Raw genomic sequence first — 18,472 nt, 5'->3', positions numbered from 1 at the left:
GGACCTCAAGAAAGGCAACACAGTGTCTACGCTGACCAAAAAGGGCTTGGGGGACTTAAAAGTCTGTCAGACTGACTCTGCACATCTAGTACAGCCCAGGAACAAGCCAAAGAGCTTTTAATTAGCAAGGGATATCAACTAAGAATGCCCAGTGTGGCTTTGTGCACAACAGGCGGTACCTGGAGGTCTCAACTTCCTGSCCTAACAGAAGGGCTGCTCTGCTGGGAGTGGGATGTATATGAAAGATCTCGCCCCATGTACCATTGCCATATGCAAAATAAGAAAATATAGGATAGAGGAAATTACAGAAAGAAGACAGAACTATTTGGACATAAAAAAATGAGTATCTGTCAGTAGTTTGCCATTTAGCAYGACAAAGAGCAGCCTACAGACACAGTGTCTCTTTTTCTCAGCTTCTATTCAATGTTTTCACTGAAAAAGACTGCAATAAAAGCACATGTATGAAACCAGCAGATGACACTAACTTGGGAGAGACTGCAAGCATGTAGGAGGATGAGATCAGAAATAAAAATTGGAGAATGCTGTCACGGATTGGAAAGTCATTCTGGTCATTCAGTGCCATAGGTGGGATGCTAGTAGCTTCCCTTTGCCCAACACTGGCACATTTGACTTTAAATAGGATGGAACAAAGGGCCTTGGAGAGTCCACAGAAGGACACCCCCTAAGTGAAACCTTCTTTCCCTCACTCTTAGTCACAGACCTGCCCACTCTGTCACCTCTGGTTTCTGATCTGAGTGTGTCTTGTCTGAATCTGCTGCTTGTTAGAGGCCTGAACTGCCATGGCAACCTGTAGATACATCTATAGATTCCCTCTTATTGGAATCTGCCAATGCTTCCTCTGCAAGAACATGTAGCTACTTCTGACCCTAAAGCAGCAACCATAACAATCCTTGTTATGCGGCAGCCTGAAAACACACATTTGAACGCTGCAAATAAGCATTTATTGGTATCRCCAGTGCCAGCTAAATAAACAGCAGTGGAACACAGCAGAGAAGCCAAATGCCATCTAGTGGCCATAAAATGGTCAAATAAAAAGGGTGGTGAACGGCTATCTCCACCAAGAAGTACGATGTTTCACTACAGAACTCCCCTGCACTCAATGTCATACAAGCAGCATCAAAAAATCACATGAGGACTGTTAATTCTAGCACTTCCAGGGCTTACTTTGATGTGACTCAGTTTATACCACAAAGCTTAGCATGCCCTTCTAACCTTACACAAAGTTTTCTTGCTTTACCATATTCCCAACTCTACTCTATCCATTCAATAGAGCAGTAGTCACCTGTTCCATCGTGGCTTCATGAAGTTCGTTCAAATTCAACGTATAGATCCCTTCCTCAGTTCCAAAGATAATGTACTGGTCTGAAAAAGTTAAGGAAAATCATTTAATTCAAAAGCTCATTACACTCTGGCACCAGGCAGCTTTAAAATAGAAATGAAAACTAACTTTACCTTTAGTATCTGGATGTATCCAGGATGTTGCACAGTTAATCTTCAAAGGGCACCCATCAAAGACTTTGGAAAAACACGCTCCCATCTGAAAGACACCAAAACTGCATCGTGAAACAAGTTTGCAGCACAAAGTGTTCATCCTCTGGCACTTTGCCTACTGGCACTCCCCAACCCACTGCTGCTCTCTTCAGGTATAGGAACCCGCTCCGAATGTTTCACMTCCAAGCACTTTAATCACCCCCTAAAGCTACAGTGCAGCCACCATAACCTCTCTCATGGACTTTATATACACTAAGAAACACAAAGACACATCAGAATGACATGAACAGCAACAACACTAAGTGCTTACATAACAGCACATGAAGGCAAAACAAGCAGAAGCATTCAAGAAAATAAAACCTTCTCCCTTGGCTACTGCTTTTCTGTATTTTTGTTTATAAAACAGAGAGTGCCATTGGAGAGCACAGCCCAAGGAGCCTGTCAAGTCTTCATCTCTTCATATCCAGACTKAATGGTGAAAGGATGTTTTTAAGAATAGATATTTTGTATTTTGTATACAATACACAAGGAACTGGATGAAAAGTATTAGCTGTGATAGGCAGGCAGGCGCCCCAGGTGAGCAGGCAGCTTATTGAACATAAACTTTCCGACACCAGAGCATTGACAGCAGAGGAGACTCCCAATAATTTCTACTGCAAATGAGATCTCTTACCAGCACCTTCGGCGTTGGAGGCAAACCATTGATTGCTGGCTTCTGTGGGAAGAAAGCAAGCTTATAAAACTGCTCCCATGCACTGATGCAAAACTGTACGTTATGCTTCCACTTGTGTGCACTTAGAAGCTTGGTTAGCTAACACAGTGGTGAAACGGGGCAGCCCGCGAGTCGCCGCACACTTACGGGGAAATCTCGTTTCTCTTTTTTACGTGGCAGCTGAGGGATTTGCCCAGAGCCTTCAACGCTTTCTTCGATGAGTTTCGGCATGCCGTCCCCGTTCCCTGAAACGAAGCCCATACCCGGTTTTGAGGACCCCTCACATAGCTGAATAAAACCAACAAATAAAATAAAATAAAATAAAATAAAATAAAATAAAATAAAATAAAATAAAATAAAATAAAATAAATCCCTGTTCTCTCTTCTGTACAGTGTTAGTGAGAGACCAGCGAGCTCCCAGCTTCCACATACACATCCCAAGTGGCTGAAACATCTCAAGGGCAGCTGGCCACTCTTCTGCATTTAAGCTCCACAGCGATCCAAGGCTTCCCGTTATTCCAACAGTCCCTAGGCCAAAGAGGACCGAGGACAGAGCCGTGGCGAGGTCCCCACGGACGCTGCTCCGGCGCAGGGGTGGCAGCGACTGGCCGAGCGCCCTGGTTTTGACACGGACCTTTCCACCATGGGTCACGGCTCTGACAAGAGCCAGCACATGTGGAAGGGAAAGCTGCACTTTATGAACAGCTTATATTCTGCCTCCTGAGAGCAGAGCGGGCTCCAAAACTGATTTCCTTTCCAAGGAAGCAAGCCCCCTTTTGGAAATGTAAAGCATTTACCCAGGTCGCTGTATCTAGCTGTAAGCAATCCCGGGCTGCTGATGCTGCTGGTCATACCAATGGGGGAGGGATCGGTCTGAGGGCCACAAACAGGAATGCTCTGTCTCCTGTGAGCTGGCGGGGCTCTGTTTTGCGAGTCGGGAAAATGCTTTATTGTCTGAGACTTCTCATCATCTGGCAGGTTTTCCTCGGGGTAACTGTTTATTCTTGGCTGCAGCGAAGAAAAGAGATGGACATCAACTTAGAAATGGCATCTGGAGGCATAAACTTGAGCTGGATTTTGATTAAAGTCAGGCTGCTTCTACATAAAGCAAGCTCCAGCACTGGATCAAGAGCACCTGACAGCACGCTGACCGGGGAGGCACCGGGGAGGCAGAAATCACAGCAGCAGACGCTGCTGAGCAAGGGGACGCTTCCTGCAGCACGTTCCCTTCCAAAGGAAAATACCTAGAATCACTTTATCAAGGATGGCATAAAGGCCACCAATTCCCAGAGGCCGAGAGACTGCACAGGATGCGAGGCAGCATAAAACATGAGGCTGCACAAAGGCTGCTGGCAAATGGGGCTTAACAGATTGTACAGCCTAGGGGCATCAGACAGAAGCGCTGCCTAATGGGGTCCCCTCAACACCCCTGCGCCGTCACTCACCTTAGGAGGTAGCGGGGGTGGCCCTGCTCGCTTTAGGGTGGACCTGAAAGGAAAAGGTGCAGCAGTTGTCTTAGTTACACCGACAACACGGCCAGAACTGCTCGAGAGCAAAGGCTGGAAACAGGACGCGCCAGATGCGCAGGAAAGAGAGCACAGCTGGGCACGACAGGGTTAAACTAGAAGCTCAAGAAGGAAAAAAGGCAAATTAATACTTGTTAGAAAAATGCACATTAATACTTGTTAGAAGGAGCTCTTTCAGGAACTGTCAGTCTTTCGTAAATGTAGATGTTAGAGAGCGTTTGTGATGAAGGGTATTGGAAATGAGGAGACRGGTAAGCGTTAAAGGACTCGTCCTYTGGAGGCAGCCTCTTCCACTGCTTGTTTTTTGGTTTTTTTTTCCTAGAAAATTCTTCCCCGTGGTGGAAATGCCACATTTCTGGATGGGCCAGCAGAGCGTGTCACAGAGCAAGGGCCTCTCCAAACGTGTCCAGGTGGCAAAACGGGTTTCTGGGACCTCGTGCAAGCGCAGTCCCCACAGCCAGGGAGCCGGCCAGGACGTCCACAACCAGGAATCTGAGATTCACCTCTCCTCCTTGGCACAGAGTCTGCTCTAATTGAGATTTACCTCGCCTCCTTGGCACAGCATCTGCTTTAAAGCTCTAGGCAGGTCTAGGCGGCCTGCTGCGTGCCGAGGCGGCCTCCAAGGACCAGGCAAGAAGAGGAAGGTGCCAGGCCCTCCGTGCAGCCCGCGCTGCTCTCCCGGAGCAGGGGCCGCGCGYGGCACCGCGGGGACRGGGCATCCGCCAGGGCCACCCGCGGCAGCGCGGCCGCGCGCCCACGGCGCTCACTCACTCTTCGGCATCTTCGCTCCCATCACCAAACTTTGCGAGGAGGCCCCTAGGTAAAACGGGTGCAGAAATCAGAGCTCTGGGGTCGACACATAGAATCATAGAATCATAGAATGCCGAAGGTTGGAAGGGACCTCAGAGGTCATCGAGTCCAACCCCCCTGAATGCCAGCAAATGCAGCAGTGCTGCAAGCTGGTTTCGTACCGAGCACCTCCCAGCCCTTTCCAAAGCCGGTACTGCCCCTCGGGCACCATTAATGGTGTTTGCACCGAGTGTTCTCCCAGAGCTTCCTTCCACACTGCCGGGCTGCAGGCATCACCCACCAATCTCCCATTATTTCAGCCTGGTATTTTGAAATGCTGTTGAATTGCAATGACCACAGCATGGATGTACAATCAACTAGAGAGGAAAACAGGCAGCCAGTGGGGGACAAGTGGAGAAGGAAAAGCAGGGGGAAGTTTCCTGCTTTTAGGGTTACAAAGGCTCAGACTGTTTCCCACAGCAGCAGGGGCTTTGGTTTAAAGCAACATCCCAGCCGTGGGTGCATCTCCCAGCACTGCCTGGCACCCAGCACAGTCACAGGAAAAACACAAGTGTGTCCTAAGGACACTAATGTGTCTGCTCTAGAGCCCTGGAGAACCTCCCTGCAAGTTAGGCCTTCCTTGTGAAGGAAAAGGAACAAAAAACTCACCCAGCAACAAAAACCACCTCCATAATGCAAAAATTACAAATAAAGGAGTCATTTAATAAGATGAAATAATAACAAGGGRAAAAAAGCAGTGACTTAGTTCCACGTTCAGGTGCAGTTTCCCACGTTTCCCTTTCCAGGGCGGCAATTCCTGCCTCCCCAGGCAGCAGCCGTGGCACACATCCTTTCCTTGCATCACTGGCACTGCCCACGATGCCCACAGAGATGGGCTCTGCATTTCCTCTTTATCTTTCCAAACTGGAATCCTTTCCAGGCAAGCGGCACACAGATCCACCACCCAGAAACTGCGTGGCTGTAGCCATTCCAACGGGAAAAATTGCTCCCCATAAACCTGTGTTCATCTGCCAGCTCCCAGCCCTAGCAATAAGTGCATCCTAGCATCCACTCTGCTTCCAGTACTGTCTGGTACAGTCTTAAAAATGCTACAGCTGAAGCAAATTAATAAGTCACATTGCAGGGGAGGAGATGGAGCTGGGAAACCAGAGCGTGGGGGAAACCAGAGCGTGGGGGAAACCAGAGCGCGGTTTCCTCCCTGCTCCCCAAACCCGTGCACTGCAGCACCAACCCCCCAAGCAACACAAGCGAAGAGGAGGAGAAGCTGCTGGGGCTCCTCGCGGGGCAAAGGCGGGGCCTGGGAACCAGCCCTGAACTTCTGCTGGGACGAGAGTGAGAAGAGAAGAGGGGGGACTTGCAGAGGCCTGAAGAGCGCAGTGTGTGCGAGCCCGCCAGCGTGCCGGGGGCTGCAGTGTTGGTGGCAGCCCATGCAGGGCTTTATCTGCAAAACAGCCCAAGAAATTCAGCGTGTGACACAGCTCCACATGCAGATGGGAGGCAGGCTCTTCAGCTGAGCAGTTATTTTAGCTCACACGCCATCCTTCCCTACACGTGTGTATCAGCCAGCAGTGCGAAACCTCCCCTCTCTTCACTGCAAATTCACTGCAAATTCACTGCAAATTCAAAGATCACCTTTTAAAGGCAGAATCCAGTGGCTTGCAGCAAAAGGAAGCCGCACACGCACTGAATTCAGTTCCAGCTTGGAGACAGTCGTACTCTCGTACTCCTACTCTGCTTTTAGCCTGGGCAAAACTAGTTATAGCACTTTTTTTTTTCCCCAAAATTTGAAACCAAAACACTGGGAAACTGTATTAAAGATGTCACTGCTCTGACCATGCACTGCAGCAAACAGGGTGATGCAGCCCTACACTACTCACCCGTCACCATGAGTCAACCAGTTGCAGGGGGAGGGATGCCCAGTTTCCAGTTTCCCAATCAAGAATCACACGCTTTGATTAACTTTGATCAACTTAACTTTGCTTTTCAGTTTGCCTTTGCATGTGAAGTCACAGAAATTAAAGATGCTTTTAAACTCTTCACTTACCTGCTGCTTCCACCATCAACAAAAGGATTCCAATGTGAAGCAAAGTCAGTGCCGGCCGCTACACCCTGAAGATGCAGAGATTTTCATTATATAAATACATATATATATGTATTATTATTATTATTATTATTATTATTATTATTATTATTATTATTATTAGCAAACTGATTTTTTTCCAGCAAACTGAAGGTTTTCTAGCAAACTGAAATTAACCAGAGCACCCAAAGATGCCTGGGAGGTTTCCAGGGCCTGCGGAATGACCCATAATCAGTAAAATAGAATTCCAAAGTGGAGTCATGTTTTATAACATGCTTACAAAACAACTATTAAATTATTGACTCGTTAGGCTCAGACTTCACCTCAGGACACTTCCAAGCTGCTTGTCCAACAAGAGACCACATTGTAGCTGCCTCCGAACCGGCGCGAGAGACCATGCGCCGCGGGCGGGAGCTTTCCTGCCTTCAGACAGGGTCTGGAGGGGAGCTCAGCACATCTGAACCTGAGCAGTCACCTCCAAAAAGGATGAACATGTGTCCACCTGCTGGACTGCAGCTCCAAAATGCAGGAATGGGATGTTCCTGGAGTGCCGAGCACCGACGTCTCCAAATTACTGCTGACGGCAGCTATTGCTGCTCTCATCACTTATTAATAAATGGAGCTCTTGTGCACACAGCAGCCCAAGGGAACATTAATTAGCCGAGCTGAAGCAAGCGGGGCAGAGCTGGAGCAAAGAGCAGCGGCTCCGCGCCGGAGCTGGCCGCGTTCCCGGCAGCGGGAGCGCCGGGCGCCGCGCTGGGCGAGGGCGCTCGGCCGCCGGGCGGCCCCTTYGCCCGGTCGCATTCATTGCTCCGTGTCATTCCTCCCATCTGAGCAGGGCTCTGCACAGAGGGCAATTCTTTTCTCCTAAAAATGTGGCGATTGTCCGGGACCCTGAGCCGTCTTCGCGTGACTCTGTGGTTCGGATACATATTGCTTAGAGCTGAGCCACGAAATAATGGAGATGCTGTCATTTTAATAACTGATGGAACTTGATCTTACCATCTCATCTCGAGCTTCTGTTTCTTTCCGTAGAGGAGGCTCAAACTGCAGCTTATCAACTGCAAAATATGATGTTTTCAGCTTTAATGTATACACGAATACCTTTCTGATGCTTAATGCATCAGTGAAGAACATGTTATAACATAGCTGAGTGATACATGCAGTTTTAATCTGCCTATAAAATCTATCTATCTGCCTTGAAATATCACTGTTTTTCATGAGGACTTAATTGTCTAAATGATTAAATTTGCAAATGTGAAACTCACAAGAAGGAAACTGAGAAAGGAAATACAAAGTCAAACAATGAAAGCATCATAAAATGTGACTGTGTAACCATATGTTATTTTTAACACATGTGAAAACATGCTTTTAACGCATGTGAAAAAAAAAACTTTTTTTTTTTAAATAAAAACAGTAAGCTTCCTACGAGTGACAAATGTGTGACTCTGAGAGGCAGACAGTATTTAAATTGCAATGTCCAAACCTGAAAAAGGCAGTTTCTACCCTCAGAACTTCACTTTCTATCCAACAAAGTAAAAAAATTAATACTGTTTTAAATTAAAAAAAAAGAAAAGAACGCTTAAAAATGCACTAAAATAATACAAGCTGTGAACAGGACAGCTACTGCAATCACAAGGGAAGTACCTCCCTAAGTCCAAAAAAAGGTTTAACTAAGGACCTCGAAAGAGCGTAGACACAAACACAAAATGCTAGGGTTTTGCTGTGTTTTCTTTTTTAATTTTGCTATTGGAAAACGATATTGAAGATTTGTGTTTATGTGATGCTTTTTTCAGGTTTTGTTTCTCAAGTGTGCAGAAAGAGCAGAAAAGGCTTTTCAGGACATATAATAAAGCAGTAACACCRACATCCTTTACTGGTAAACGTAACCAACCCCACACGAAGGGCAAAATAGTTCAGGGACTTACAGTTTATCTCGGACGCTGTTCTTTCTGCTCTCACGTTCCTGTTTGTTGAACGAATTGTGTGGCGAATAATGGAGTGTGGCTGGAAGAGTTGTGAACAGAGAAGCTCAGGAAGGTTACGTGGCTTTCACTGCATCTCCGTCAATAATCAGCAAAGAAAAACAAAGCTGTTGCAGCCTCAAAGAGWCCCAAGAGTCTCAGTCTCTTTTACCTACGTCGTCTTTACCCTAGGAAAGATCTCCTACCACCGTGCACAGGAATTTTCTATGTATTCTACAGTGGAAGTGTAACAAACCCTGGAGTAAGATTTCCTGTTTTCATCAGCACTGCAACTTCCAGGAGATCTAGAAATGATGGAGCAGTGTCCCTGCCAAGCTGGGAGCTTATGCAGTGAAAGCAAAGCAAGGTATTTAAAGATTTTAGGTTTCACCGAAAATAAATGTTCTCACCTCAAAATCATCGTCATCTGCTTCGCTGTAGTGTGCGTGGTTGTCAGGATTATTAACTTTGTCCAACAGCTCCACTGCTAGAGATCTTGAAAGTCCAGGCTGCCCTACAAAACTATGCTAAAAACACACAAAAAAAGTCAAGTTATGATAAGCAAATGTTATGTWATAAACAACCACTATAAAATCTGTTATTAAACTTCGGCTAACAGCTTTCTGGGGGCTGGAATGTTTCTTTAATGACACCTGAGGGCTACACGTCCAAGCTCTCCAGCAGCATGGGAATGCCACGCTTTTGGTCAGTTTTAATTGGCAATTAAACCCTGAGTCACACAAACAGTATCTTAATTTTTCACATGAGTAGTTCATTCAAGTTTAATAAGACAGAATTAGACATGTGAAAAACTGCTAAAGGGACCAGTTCCCTTCTTGCATGATAGGAGGGGTCAACATTCAACCTGYGCAGGCCAAGGACAGAAGATGAGGCAACATTCAGTAGTTTTCAGTAACAGAAACCTGATAAACTCTTGACAGTGAATAAAAAATGTACTGCCCACAACAGGCCAATGTCTCCTCCTTTGAGATTTCATCACCCGTATTGTGAGATTAGAGAAAGAAAAACGTTGCAGGTTGGTTCTCTAGTGATTTGCTCTTCATTTYGAAGCGAGATCATTTATCGATATCGTGAAAAGGTCCAAGGCACTTACAGAAAGGAGCCTTTCTGCTGTCGGTCTCTTCTTTGGATTTTTTGTAAGTGCTATTTTGACAAAATTGTGGAATATCGATGACCTTTAAAGAAAAAAAAAAGCAAAGTTTTCAAAATGCTATTAAATTTCAACATAGTAACAAGGCAGGTTACAAGAGAACTTGCTAAACCAGAATGTTGTCCAAGGATCTCAGTGCATTTCAGATCTGAGTAATTACACTACCAGGTTAGCCAGACAGGAAAAAAACACCAACATTTGATTCATGGGACTTGCATGGAAAAAGTTTGGGTAAGGTATAGCAAATAAACCAAACACACGTGGTGTTATTTCTATGTTTTYGAATGTCAGTGTTATGAAGCTAGATAATCACCAATAAAAACAGCAAATTAGATACCCAGGAACCCCTCAGAACCTATTCCTTGCCACCTATTTCACTGCTCATGGTCACAAGAAGGAAAATAAAATRAGAAGAGAAAAAATAAGGACTCTGTCTACTCTTTAAAACCTTTGGTTGCCCTTTTCAGAACACTTTAGGTGATTGCATCATATGATCTCTTTTAAAATTTGAATTATAATTTGCTATTGCGCCCAGACCTACAGGCATTGTCCAGGACTTTGACAAGCATTTTCCTTGCCACTGCATTTGGATTAATGCACCGTTCTGTGAACACTCGCCCAAATCTGCTCACATCCAAGATATGTTATGAACATGTTTCTTCTTCTAGCCTRAGCATCTGAGAAAAGGGCTCTGGAGCAGGATGGTGCATCGGCTGTTTTGGATACAGGGAACACGTTCMTGAGGAGTGTTCTTTCCCTTCCCTTGGCTCTTATCCACCCCCTAAAGCTCCTCAAGGTCAAAAAGCTGCAAGGCACAACTGTGAGCAAAGCATCTGGCAAACTAGAATGGTTTGGGTTATCAAAATAAAATGACATTAAGTGCACAAAAAATCCTGCATATGCTGGGAATGTACCATAAGTTAAAGAAATGACTGCAGAATGTGTATTGCAAGGGAAAGGACGAAACCAGCTTTCCCTCCTAGGACACGCAAAGTGGGTCCAAGAGGGGCCATCTCCTTCCCCTCAGGACCTGTGGCACTGACCCCATCAGGGAGGATGCTCTGGCACATTTCAGCCCTTCCAGAATCACACATTTCATCATGGAAAAAGGCCACCTTTGCAGCAAGGAAWTAACACCACATGTGCACAGACTTCTGTGGCATATAAGTATTTATAGATCCAATGCATTTTCTTACACGTTGCTAACTTAGCTCCTTCATGGTATGTACAAAACTTTGGCTTAACTCACCATTTTGCTTTTTCCTTTAGCTTTGGTGGCTGAAAATTACTTTTTGACATTAAAAACAATGCCCTAAAGAGAAAGGGAGAACAAMATAATTATAATAATAAAGATAAACTTCACTCCAACACCTAAGCACTTTGAATACATATTCTCCTTCATATTACAAATCTCATTCAAGATAAGAATCAAACTGATAAAACTGGATCATAGTCTAGACCGTGCTAGAAGACAGACACCATAAGGGTGTTGATCTCCTAATCTCTAAATTGTCAGGCATAAGCCTGTTAAATATAACATGATGGTTTCTCTACTCATTTTATTATATCCCTTATTACTCCCATTGTTGATGATGCTATAAATTTAAAAAACATTTAGAACTTTCAGGTATAATTTTCACTTTAAATCGAAGTCCTTAGCTTCAGATGGATGGCTAAGGAGCAGACACAGCCCTCACAGAACCTAGATGGTTGGTGATGGAGCTCTAGGTTGAGTTCCTGAGCTAGGAGCCGGGACGATCCCGCGACATCCCGGCYGTGGCTCCGGGATGAGGAGCAGACCTCATGGGGTGCAGGTCGAACATGGGRGGCTGCAGCTCGGCCAGCTCAATCGCGGTGATGCCAACCGCCCAGATATCGCAGAGCTGGTTGTAGCCGCCGTTCTTCTCCACCGCCGCCACCTCCGGGGCCATCCTGGAAAAGCAAAGCCGAGGGTCAGGCGCAGCGCAGAGACCTCTGAATGGCAGCCCGCACCCAAGAGCCACGTGCTTTACCTAATTCTAGAACAATCCTCCCCAAAAAGCGGGCGACAAAGGCCTGGTGTCACCCCCCTCGGCCAGCCCAGGGCACAGAAACACCCGCAGGAGGTGACGTGTCTTGCCGCGGGTCACGAACTCGCCGGCAAAGCCGGGAATAGCAGCAGCTCCCCTGAGTGCTGCCGACCGCTCTAATGAGTGATAATCCCTGCCCTTAGTCCTTCCCCGACAGGACAAAGAGGCCGCGGACAATTCCGAGGCGGAATTGCTCCGGATTAGCTCCGGCTGCACGTGCAGCCTGCGCAGGGATGCTGCAGGGAGGCACCACCGCTGCCGAAAGGCCCAAGCGGTGAAACCTGCACGTGTCAGCCAGCTCAAGAGCTACCACGACCTGTCTGCGTATTAAATGTTGCCTAGTGCAAAATTCAAGTAGTGGAGACAATTAAAATAATTTTAAATTTTTCTTCACAATTCACAGATTCACAGAATGTTCAAGGTTGGAAGGGACCTCTACAGATCATCTAGTCCAACCTTCCTGCTCAAGCAGGCACACCTACAGCRTGTGGCACAGGGTGGCATCCAGGCGGGTTTTGAAGACCTCCAGAGWAGGAGACTCCACAACCTCCCTGGGCAGCCTGTTCCACTGCTCTGTCACCCTAACAGTRAAGAAGTTGCTCCTCACCTGGAGACGGAACTTCTTTCTGCAGAACCTCCATGAGAAATGAAGGAATGAAGCAACTGAGAACTTATTTACCGTCAGGTGTCCAGAAAAGGGGCTGAAAGATCTGCACTAATAAACTAGGGAGAATTGGCAATCCTGTTCCAAACTACATATATGCACTTTTGGGGCACTTTTCTTGGAAGAAAGGCAATCTATGCAATGAAGTTTATGAACTTAAAAACATGTGTGTGTGTACTTACGCGTGTGTATAAATATTTATATGTATGCACACACACTTCGGCGTGGGCACTTGCAAGTTCTTGGTACTGTTTGTAAACACAGCTCAGCTTTGTGTGCAATCCCACCAAGCAAAGTGGTTTATTACCAGTAAGGGGTCCCGATGAACGACTTTCTCTTCGCAATGGTGGCTGTTATTTTTGCTGCTACGCCAAAGTCCGCTGTAAAATGGAAATATCACATACTCAGAAAGCTGATTTCCACTTAATCCTCCAATTCCACTCTAGGAAGTGCAGTATTAGAAAAACAAACAAACAAACAAACCCTACATGTCTGATCTAAAAAATGTATACTAAATACTAAAAAAAAAAAAAAAAAAAACACACACTAAAAAAATGTATTAAGCTTCAGCAGTTAAAGATTCAGCTGGTTTGTGCCTCTTCAAATGTGAAGTGTCATTAGGGGAAGCTGGTAATACAGACCTCGTCCAAGCCTTCATTGCAGACCTCAGACTTTTATTGGCTAAATTAAAATATTCACTTGGTCTTAATATGAAACTCAGGCAACTTACCTAACTTGACATCTCCATGGTCTGTTAGTAGAATATTTGCACCCTAAAACACAACACATAGAAAGTTAAGATGCTGTATCAGCAAAAATTTTCTGCATCAGAAAGTTTGAGRTAAGCTCCCAGTTTTAGGTTACCTTTATATCTCTATGCATTTTGCCCTTCATATGCAAATAAGCAAGACCCTGGAAGAAAAAATAAGTAAATTAATTATAAGGAGAAACTTTTTGCCGTTTGTTAACATACTACAAAGCAGGTCATAATAATAATAATAAATAATAAATGTAATGTCCTCCATTTATTTTATTTGGAAGGTGAGGAATTGAGATTTGCAGTAGGAAATACACTCCCAGCACCAACAAATGCATGTGAAGACTTGCTTCGACGGGGCACGGTGCAACGTTTTCCACGGAGAGATGTGCCTTTTCCAAGCAAACCTCGGGACACAGCACCTTTAGCCTTGCTAGAGTTAATCATTCTCCTGAAGGCTCAGCCTTTAAGTTGCTCCTTCCAGCAGGACAAGTTCAAGCAGCAGCAGGAGATCAGCCTCTGCCTGGGGCAGGGATCCAAGCACCCAGTGCTGCAGGGGAAGGTGGGTGTCTTCTCCATTCTCCTACTGAGAGGTACTCACCGATTCAAAGAGCAGGGAGGCAAAAGCTCCCTTAGGGAACAAGCCATCTGCATCATCTTATCTCGCATTTCTCCATGTATTAGCAATCACAAGACAGAAGAGAATCTCAGTCGTCTGCATGTAATATTTTCCCTCTATGTATCGCTAGAATTACTGCCATAGCACAGGTTTTTATTGCTCTTGCTTACTAGGTATGGGCTGTTTTCTGCAACGGGGTTCAAAAATCAGTCCTAAAATCACTGCAGTGAACAGCACATGCAAAAACCTGAGATGTCTCTGCAGTTACAACCTGGGAAGACATAGCACCTTCCATAGCTGACCGGAGTTTTAGGTTTCTGGGATCCTCAGAGACTTCTGCTCTTGTGCAGACTCCTATGCTAACCGTGGCACAAGGGGTGGAATAAAAGCTGCTCGTCAGAGATGTAAGCAATTATTGCGCTATGTCACTGTGTGTGCCCTAATTTTTGTTGATACAGTATAGGAGCAAACAGGACAACCCGAGTTAAGGGGTGTCCCTGGGTACCCAGTGCTCCCAAGGCGACAGGATAGCATCATGGCCCGAATTTGCTCATCCCACTCCTGGTGCCCATCCCGAGGGCTCCCCCGTACCCCCGCGGTACCTGCAAGGTCTCCCGGCACACGTAAGCGATCTGCAGCTCCGACAGAGGCCCCGTGACTGCAAACAAACATCACAGACTCTGTAAGCTCAATACAGCCATGAAACTGGCAAAAAAAAGATATATTCACATGCAAAAGTTAAACAACATTTTCACATGAACTATATATCTTAATCTGATTTGAAAAGTGGGGTTTTTTTTAAACAGAAAGTCTTTCAGACATCTTTTTCTTCTGTCCTTTGCAATAACAGAACACAATACACATAGCAAGAAGAAAATCTGTTTTGGCAGAAATCTAACTAGCATTTTACAGATGTCTTGGTAACAATACAGTGTCTAACATCATATGTGAGGTAAAAAGCAGCAGAAATGAGTTCTGTTGATTTCTTAGTACTAAGAACATGGACGGTTAGGGGGCTATGGGACTTAGAATTGTCTTAAAACAATTTTTCAGCCATTTGGTATGATAAAGTAGAAACAGCTTTGGGATTTGAGAACTTTGTGCTATCGGCTGGAGGCAGAGGAAGTTCCCAGGCTGCTTTTCCAACCACTCCAATAAATCTTTCTAAGAATGAACAGCTTGGCATCTCAGAAGTAAAAATAGTCCTAAGAGTGGCAGGCTATTGTACAGGGACAGGAATAACAAAGTTGGTTTTATCCTTTTAGAATAAAATAGAGAGCACAATCAGCTTCCTCCCCCAATGCACCCTTTCTGGCTGGGGGGACTAGCACACAGGCCCCAGATCTGCAACACAGACTGCAGCTCTGCGTTCAGCACTGCCTGCATCTATCGGGTAGGTTTATTCTAGCACTATTGAAGCCCCTAATCAGCTAATTAGCCTGATTATGATGCAAACTTCTGGGGAGTTTTCTGAGAAAAGCAGATGAAGAACCCCTGCCCCGACCTGCCAAGGTGCTTGGTTGACCCAAGCTAGTGAACGCTGACGGCCAATGCACCATAAGGACAGACACTGCCACCACCTCCCAGGGAGAAATCAACCTCATTTTTTTGCTAAAAGCTTCTAAAAAGCATAAATGTAGCCAAAAGCCTTGACATACCATGGTAAATATCCTGGAGGGATCCGCCACCGCAGTATTCCATACATATCCACAGCTTCTCACGGCTGTCAAGAGTGAGTTAAAACACACGCATCAGAGCCAGCTGAACTGCATGCAGGACAGAGCTAATAACGGTCATTTAAACCATTCTTTGTCATTTATTAAAAGTAAATCTTCCAATGTACCATGAGCAGTTACACATTTTATGTTATAAAGAACCCCAACGTAACATTTTTGCTGCRATAAGTGAGGATTTGTGTCAGTTTTGGACAAGACTCCAACAGCTGATCAGATCTAAGGGATGTTGCTTTAACACTGAACTTCTAGCTTCAATAAAGAACAGGGAGGAGAAACACCAGAGATTATTAGCCAGATAACATGATTTAAACATATYAAAGCACAGTTTTGATCGTAAATTTAAATGATCTAAACAGTCTTTAAGAAATTCTTCCCGACTTTCAAAAGAGGGCTTGGGCATGCCGGAATTCAGCTATCTCGCTCCAGCTGAAGACCACTTGGTCGACTCAATTTACTTTAAAAATGCAGCCCTCCAAGAAATTTGAAGATTGAGCCTCAAATGAGAGAAGCAGTGAAATATATTCCCCACGAGCCTGCTGCTAAATGGCAGAATTCCACAGATATGGAAAATCTTTTTGCCAACTTTCTGCATAACTGTTAACGCGTGGCCTTGAGGAGGCAGCCAGCTGGCATCCCTCTGCTCCTGCCTTTCCGGGCTTGTTCGCATCCGTCACACCAGAGCTATGGAAAAGGTCTCAGACTCGGAGATCTTTGCTCTTACAGCTTGCTTACTCCACTTCCACAACACATAATATTGCTATTAAATAAACCTCCTAAAAGCATTTCTGCCGTAGATAAATAACGAGCTTATTTGATGTTAGGAATGGCAAACGGTTGAAATCTGCCCGGGAAGCGAGTAGGCTGGGATATGTTCTAAGAGCCCCGAGGGGAAAAGTTTCTTTCTGCTCCTAGTGATAAAAGTATTCCAGCCTTTGGGCCAGCACAAAAAGTAAAGTGTTAGTCACTTTATTTTTTAAAGTCAGCTGGGAACTGAAGGGGATCCAACCTAGAGATGAGCAGTGAGAGAGGATGTAATACCAATRATAATAATAAAATAGATAGAGCATTGCCTTAGGAAGGAATGAATAGAAATGCGGGTGATAAAGGTGAGGTTTACCTGAGATAGCTCCCGAAATAGGCTACGATGTTGCAGTGTTTGCATTCTTTCACCATATATATTTCCTGCTGTATCAAGGAAAAGTCATCGCCTGGAAAACAAGAGAGCAGCCGCCGTTACCGTCACTCAGCTCTAAAGGTCAGGGAGACGTGAAAGAATGTGCAAAATTCACCAAAAATATCCCTGATGTCCGAGCCGTGGGTTTGGACATCTGCTCATCCCTCCACAAGAGCTTTCCTGAATACTGGCCCGCTTGGAAAAAGGAAAAGCTCCTTGGTAGCCCTGTATGAGGATCAGATCCAGCTGGAGACTCTTGAGGGGCCCAGGAGTCCTGGGGATGATGGTAGAAATCACCCCGTGTGGAGTCCCCTGCGGGCACCAAGGAGGCCATGGGCCCTTCCAGAGGTCATTTCCATTTAAAAACACCTCCGATAAAGGCAATGGCCTGTGTAGGCTCACTGTTGCAYGCCTGGAGGAGAAGGGACCCCAGGCACGGAGCACAAGGGCGCTTTTAGATCACAACTGCTAAATAAGTGCATTTACATACCCTAAAATACCCTCTGTAAAGAAAAACAAAAACTACTAAAAAACATATTGCAGACAGAGCAATAGCCTAGAATACTTACACCACTTTAACTTGGGGAGGGTAAAGTTTAAAAATTGTTGTAAATTCCAATAAAAAAATCATTTTGTAGCGGAAAAGAGTAAATCTGCTGCCCCAAGCATCACCGCATCTCCTACCAAGGTGGGTGACACAGAGGTCCTCAACTCACAGCGTGGAGCTTGGCACCTTCGGAGCTTCATTCCACACACTATTAAGCGTGGAAGGAGGATGTCCCTCCCATATGGGCACCAGGGAGAGTTCAGAGAATCCCAGAAGGGCTGAGGTTGGAAGGGATCCCTAGGGATCACCCAGCACAGGCCCTGCTCCCGCAGGGACACCCGGAGCACGGGGCACCCGGGCGCATCCAGGCGCCTTGGGAAGATCTGCAGAGCAGGAGCCTCCGCAGCCTCCCTGGGCAGCCTGGGCCAGGGCTCGGNACCCGGGCGCATCCAGGCGCCTTGGGAAGATCTGCAGAGCAGGAGCCTCCGCAGCCTCCCTGGGCAGCCTGGGCCAGGGCTCGGGCACCCTCACACCAAACAAGTTCTTCCTCACGGSCACACGGAGCTGCCTGGGCTTCACCTTGTCCCCACTGCCCCTTGTCCTGGCACTGGCCACCACCCAGCAGAGTTTGGCCCCTTCCTCCCCTCAGATATTTGTACATATTGATACACATGGTCCAGAAGCATTCCCAGAGCAGCAAAACACTGTGTGTAGCAGCCAGACTTGCTGTCCAAATCCTACTAGCTGGAGTGTACGGAGCAACAAGGATGACAGAGGTCTGAAAGCAGGGATAATGGGAGAAATTGAGGAAAACATGGCTATCTGGAATAAAAAAAGACCAACAGCAGACATAATCCTCAGAGATACATGAGATACTGGGGAAGGAGAGAGGGAATAATCTGTTCCTCATGTCTATGAGGGGACAACTAGGGGATTAAACTGCCTGGACCTACATTCCTCATCCTCTGTTGGGAAACGCCTTCCATCTGCAATAGCAATGGAGCACTGAACTCCAGTGCCCAAAAGCTGTGAAATCTCGCACAGATGGAAAATTTGCAGGAAAAGATGGACAAGTCRCCATCAAAAAGTGACAAAGCTGATCCTGCCTTGCAGCAGGGAAGACCAAAGAGA

The 18,472-nt window shown here is 45.9% G+C and overlaps 1 protein-coding gene across 1 annotated transcript in view; it reads right to left on the bottom strand.

Moving 5' to 3' along the window:
* Window positions 1-18,472, bottom strand: part of MAP4K5 (mitogen-activated protein kinase kinase kinase kinase 5) — a 52,632-nt gene that overhangs the window by 9,336 nt on the left and 24,824 nt on the right. Inside the window, exons 3-21 of the mRNA XM_026051525.1 lie at window positions 16,738-16,828; window positions 15,543-15,607; window positions 14,487-14,542; window positions 13,373-13,420; window positions 13,239-13,281; window positions 12,816-12,888; window positions 11,576-11,707; window positions 11,025-11,087; window positions 9,719-9,800; window positions 9,015-9,131; window positions 8,569-8,647; window positions 7,643-7,701; window positions 6,605-6,669; window positions 3,670-3,712; window positions 3,079-3,232; window positions 2,372-2,469; window positions 2,186-2,227; window positions 1,474-1,558; window positions 1,304-1,383 (exon numbers count right to left, since the gene is read on the bottom strand). Of these exons, the coding sequence (XP_025907310.1) occupies window positions 1,304-1,383; window positions 1,474-1,558; window positions 2,186-2,227; window positions 2,372-2,469; window positions 3,079-3,232; window positions 3,670-3,712; window positions 6,605-6,669; window positions 7,643-7,701; window positions 8,569-8,647; window positions 9,015-9,131; window positions 9,719-9,800; window positions 11,025-11,087; window positions 11,576-11,707; window positions 12,816-12,888; window positions 13,239-13,281; window positions 13,373-13,420; window positions 14,487-14,542; window positions 15,543-15,607; window positions 16,738-16,828 (1,475 nt within the window). The remainder of the gene's footprint in view (window positions 1-1,303; window positions 1,384-1,473; window positions 1,559-2,185; window positions 2,228-2,371; window positions 2,470-3,078; window positions 3,233-3,669; window positions 3,713-6,604; window positions 6,670-7,642; window positions 7,702-8,568; window positions 8,648-9,014; window positions 9,132-9,718; window positions 9,801-11,024; window positions 11,088-11,575; window positions 11,708-12,815; window positions 12,889-13,238; window positions 13,282-13,372; window positions 13,421-14,486; window positions 14,543-15,542; window positions 15,608-16,737; window positions 16,829-18,472) is intronic.

Source organism: Nothoprocta perdicaria, unplaced genomic scaffold (genome assembly GCF_003342845.1).
Source record: "Nothoprocta perdicaria isolate Ctin4 unplaced genomic scaffold, notPer1 scaffold_76, whole genome shotgun sequence".
Classification (NCBI taxonomy): domain Eukaryota; kingdom Metazoa; phylum Chordata; class Aves; order Tinamiformes; family Tinamidae; genus Nothoprocta; species Nothoprocta perdicaria.
Note: the sequence above shows the minus strand (reverse complement) of the source record. Positions and strands in the feature narration are given on the sequence as shown.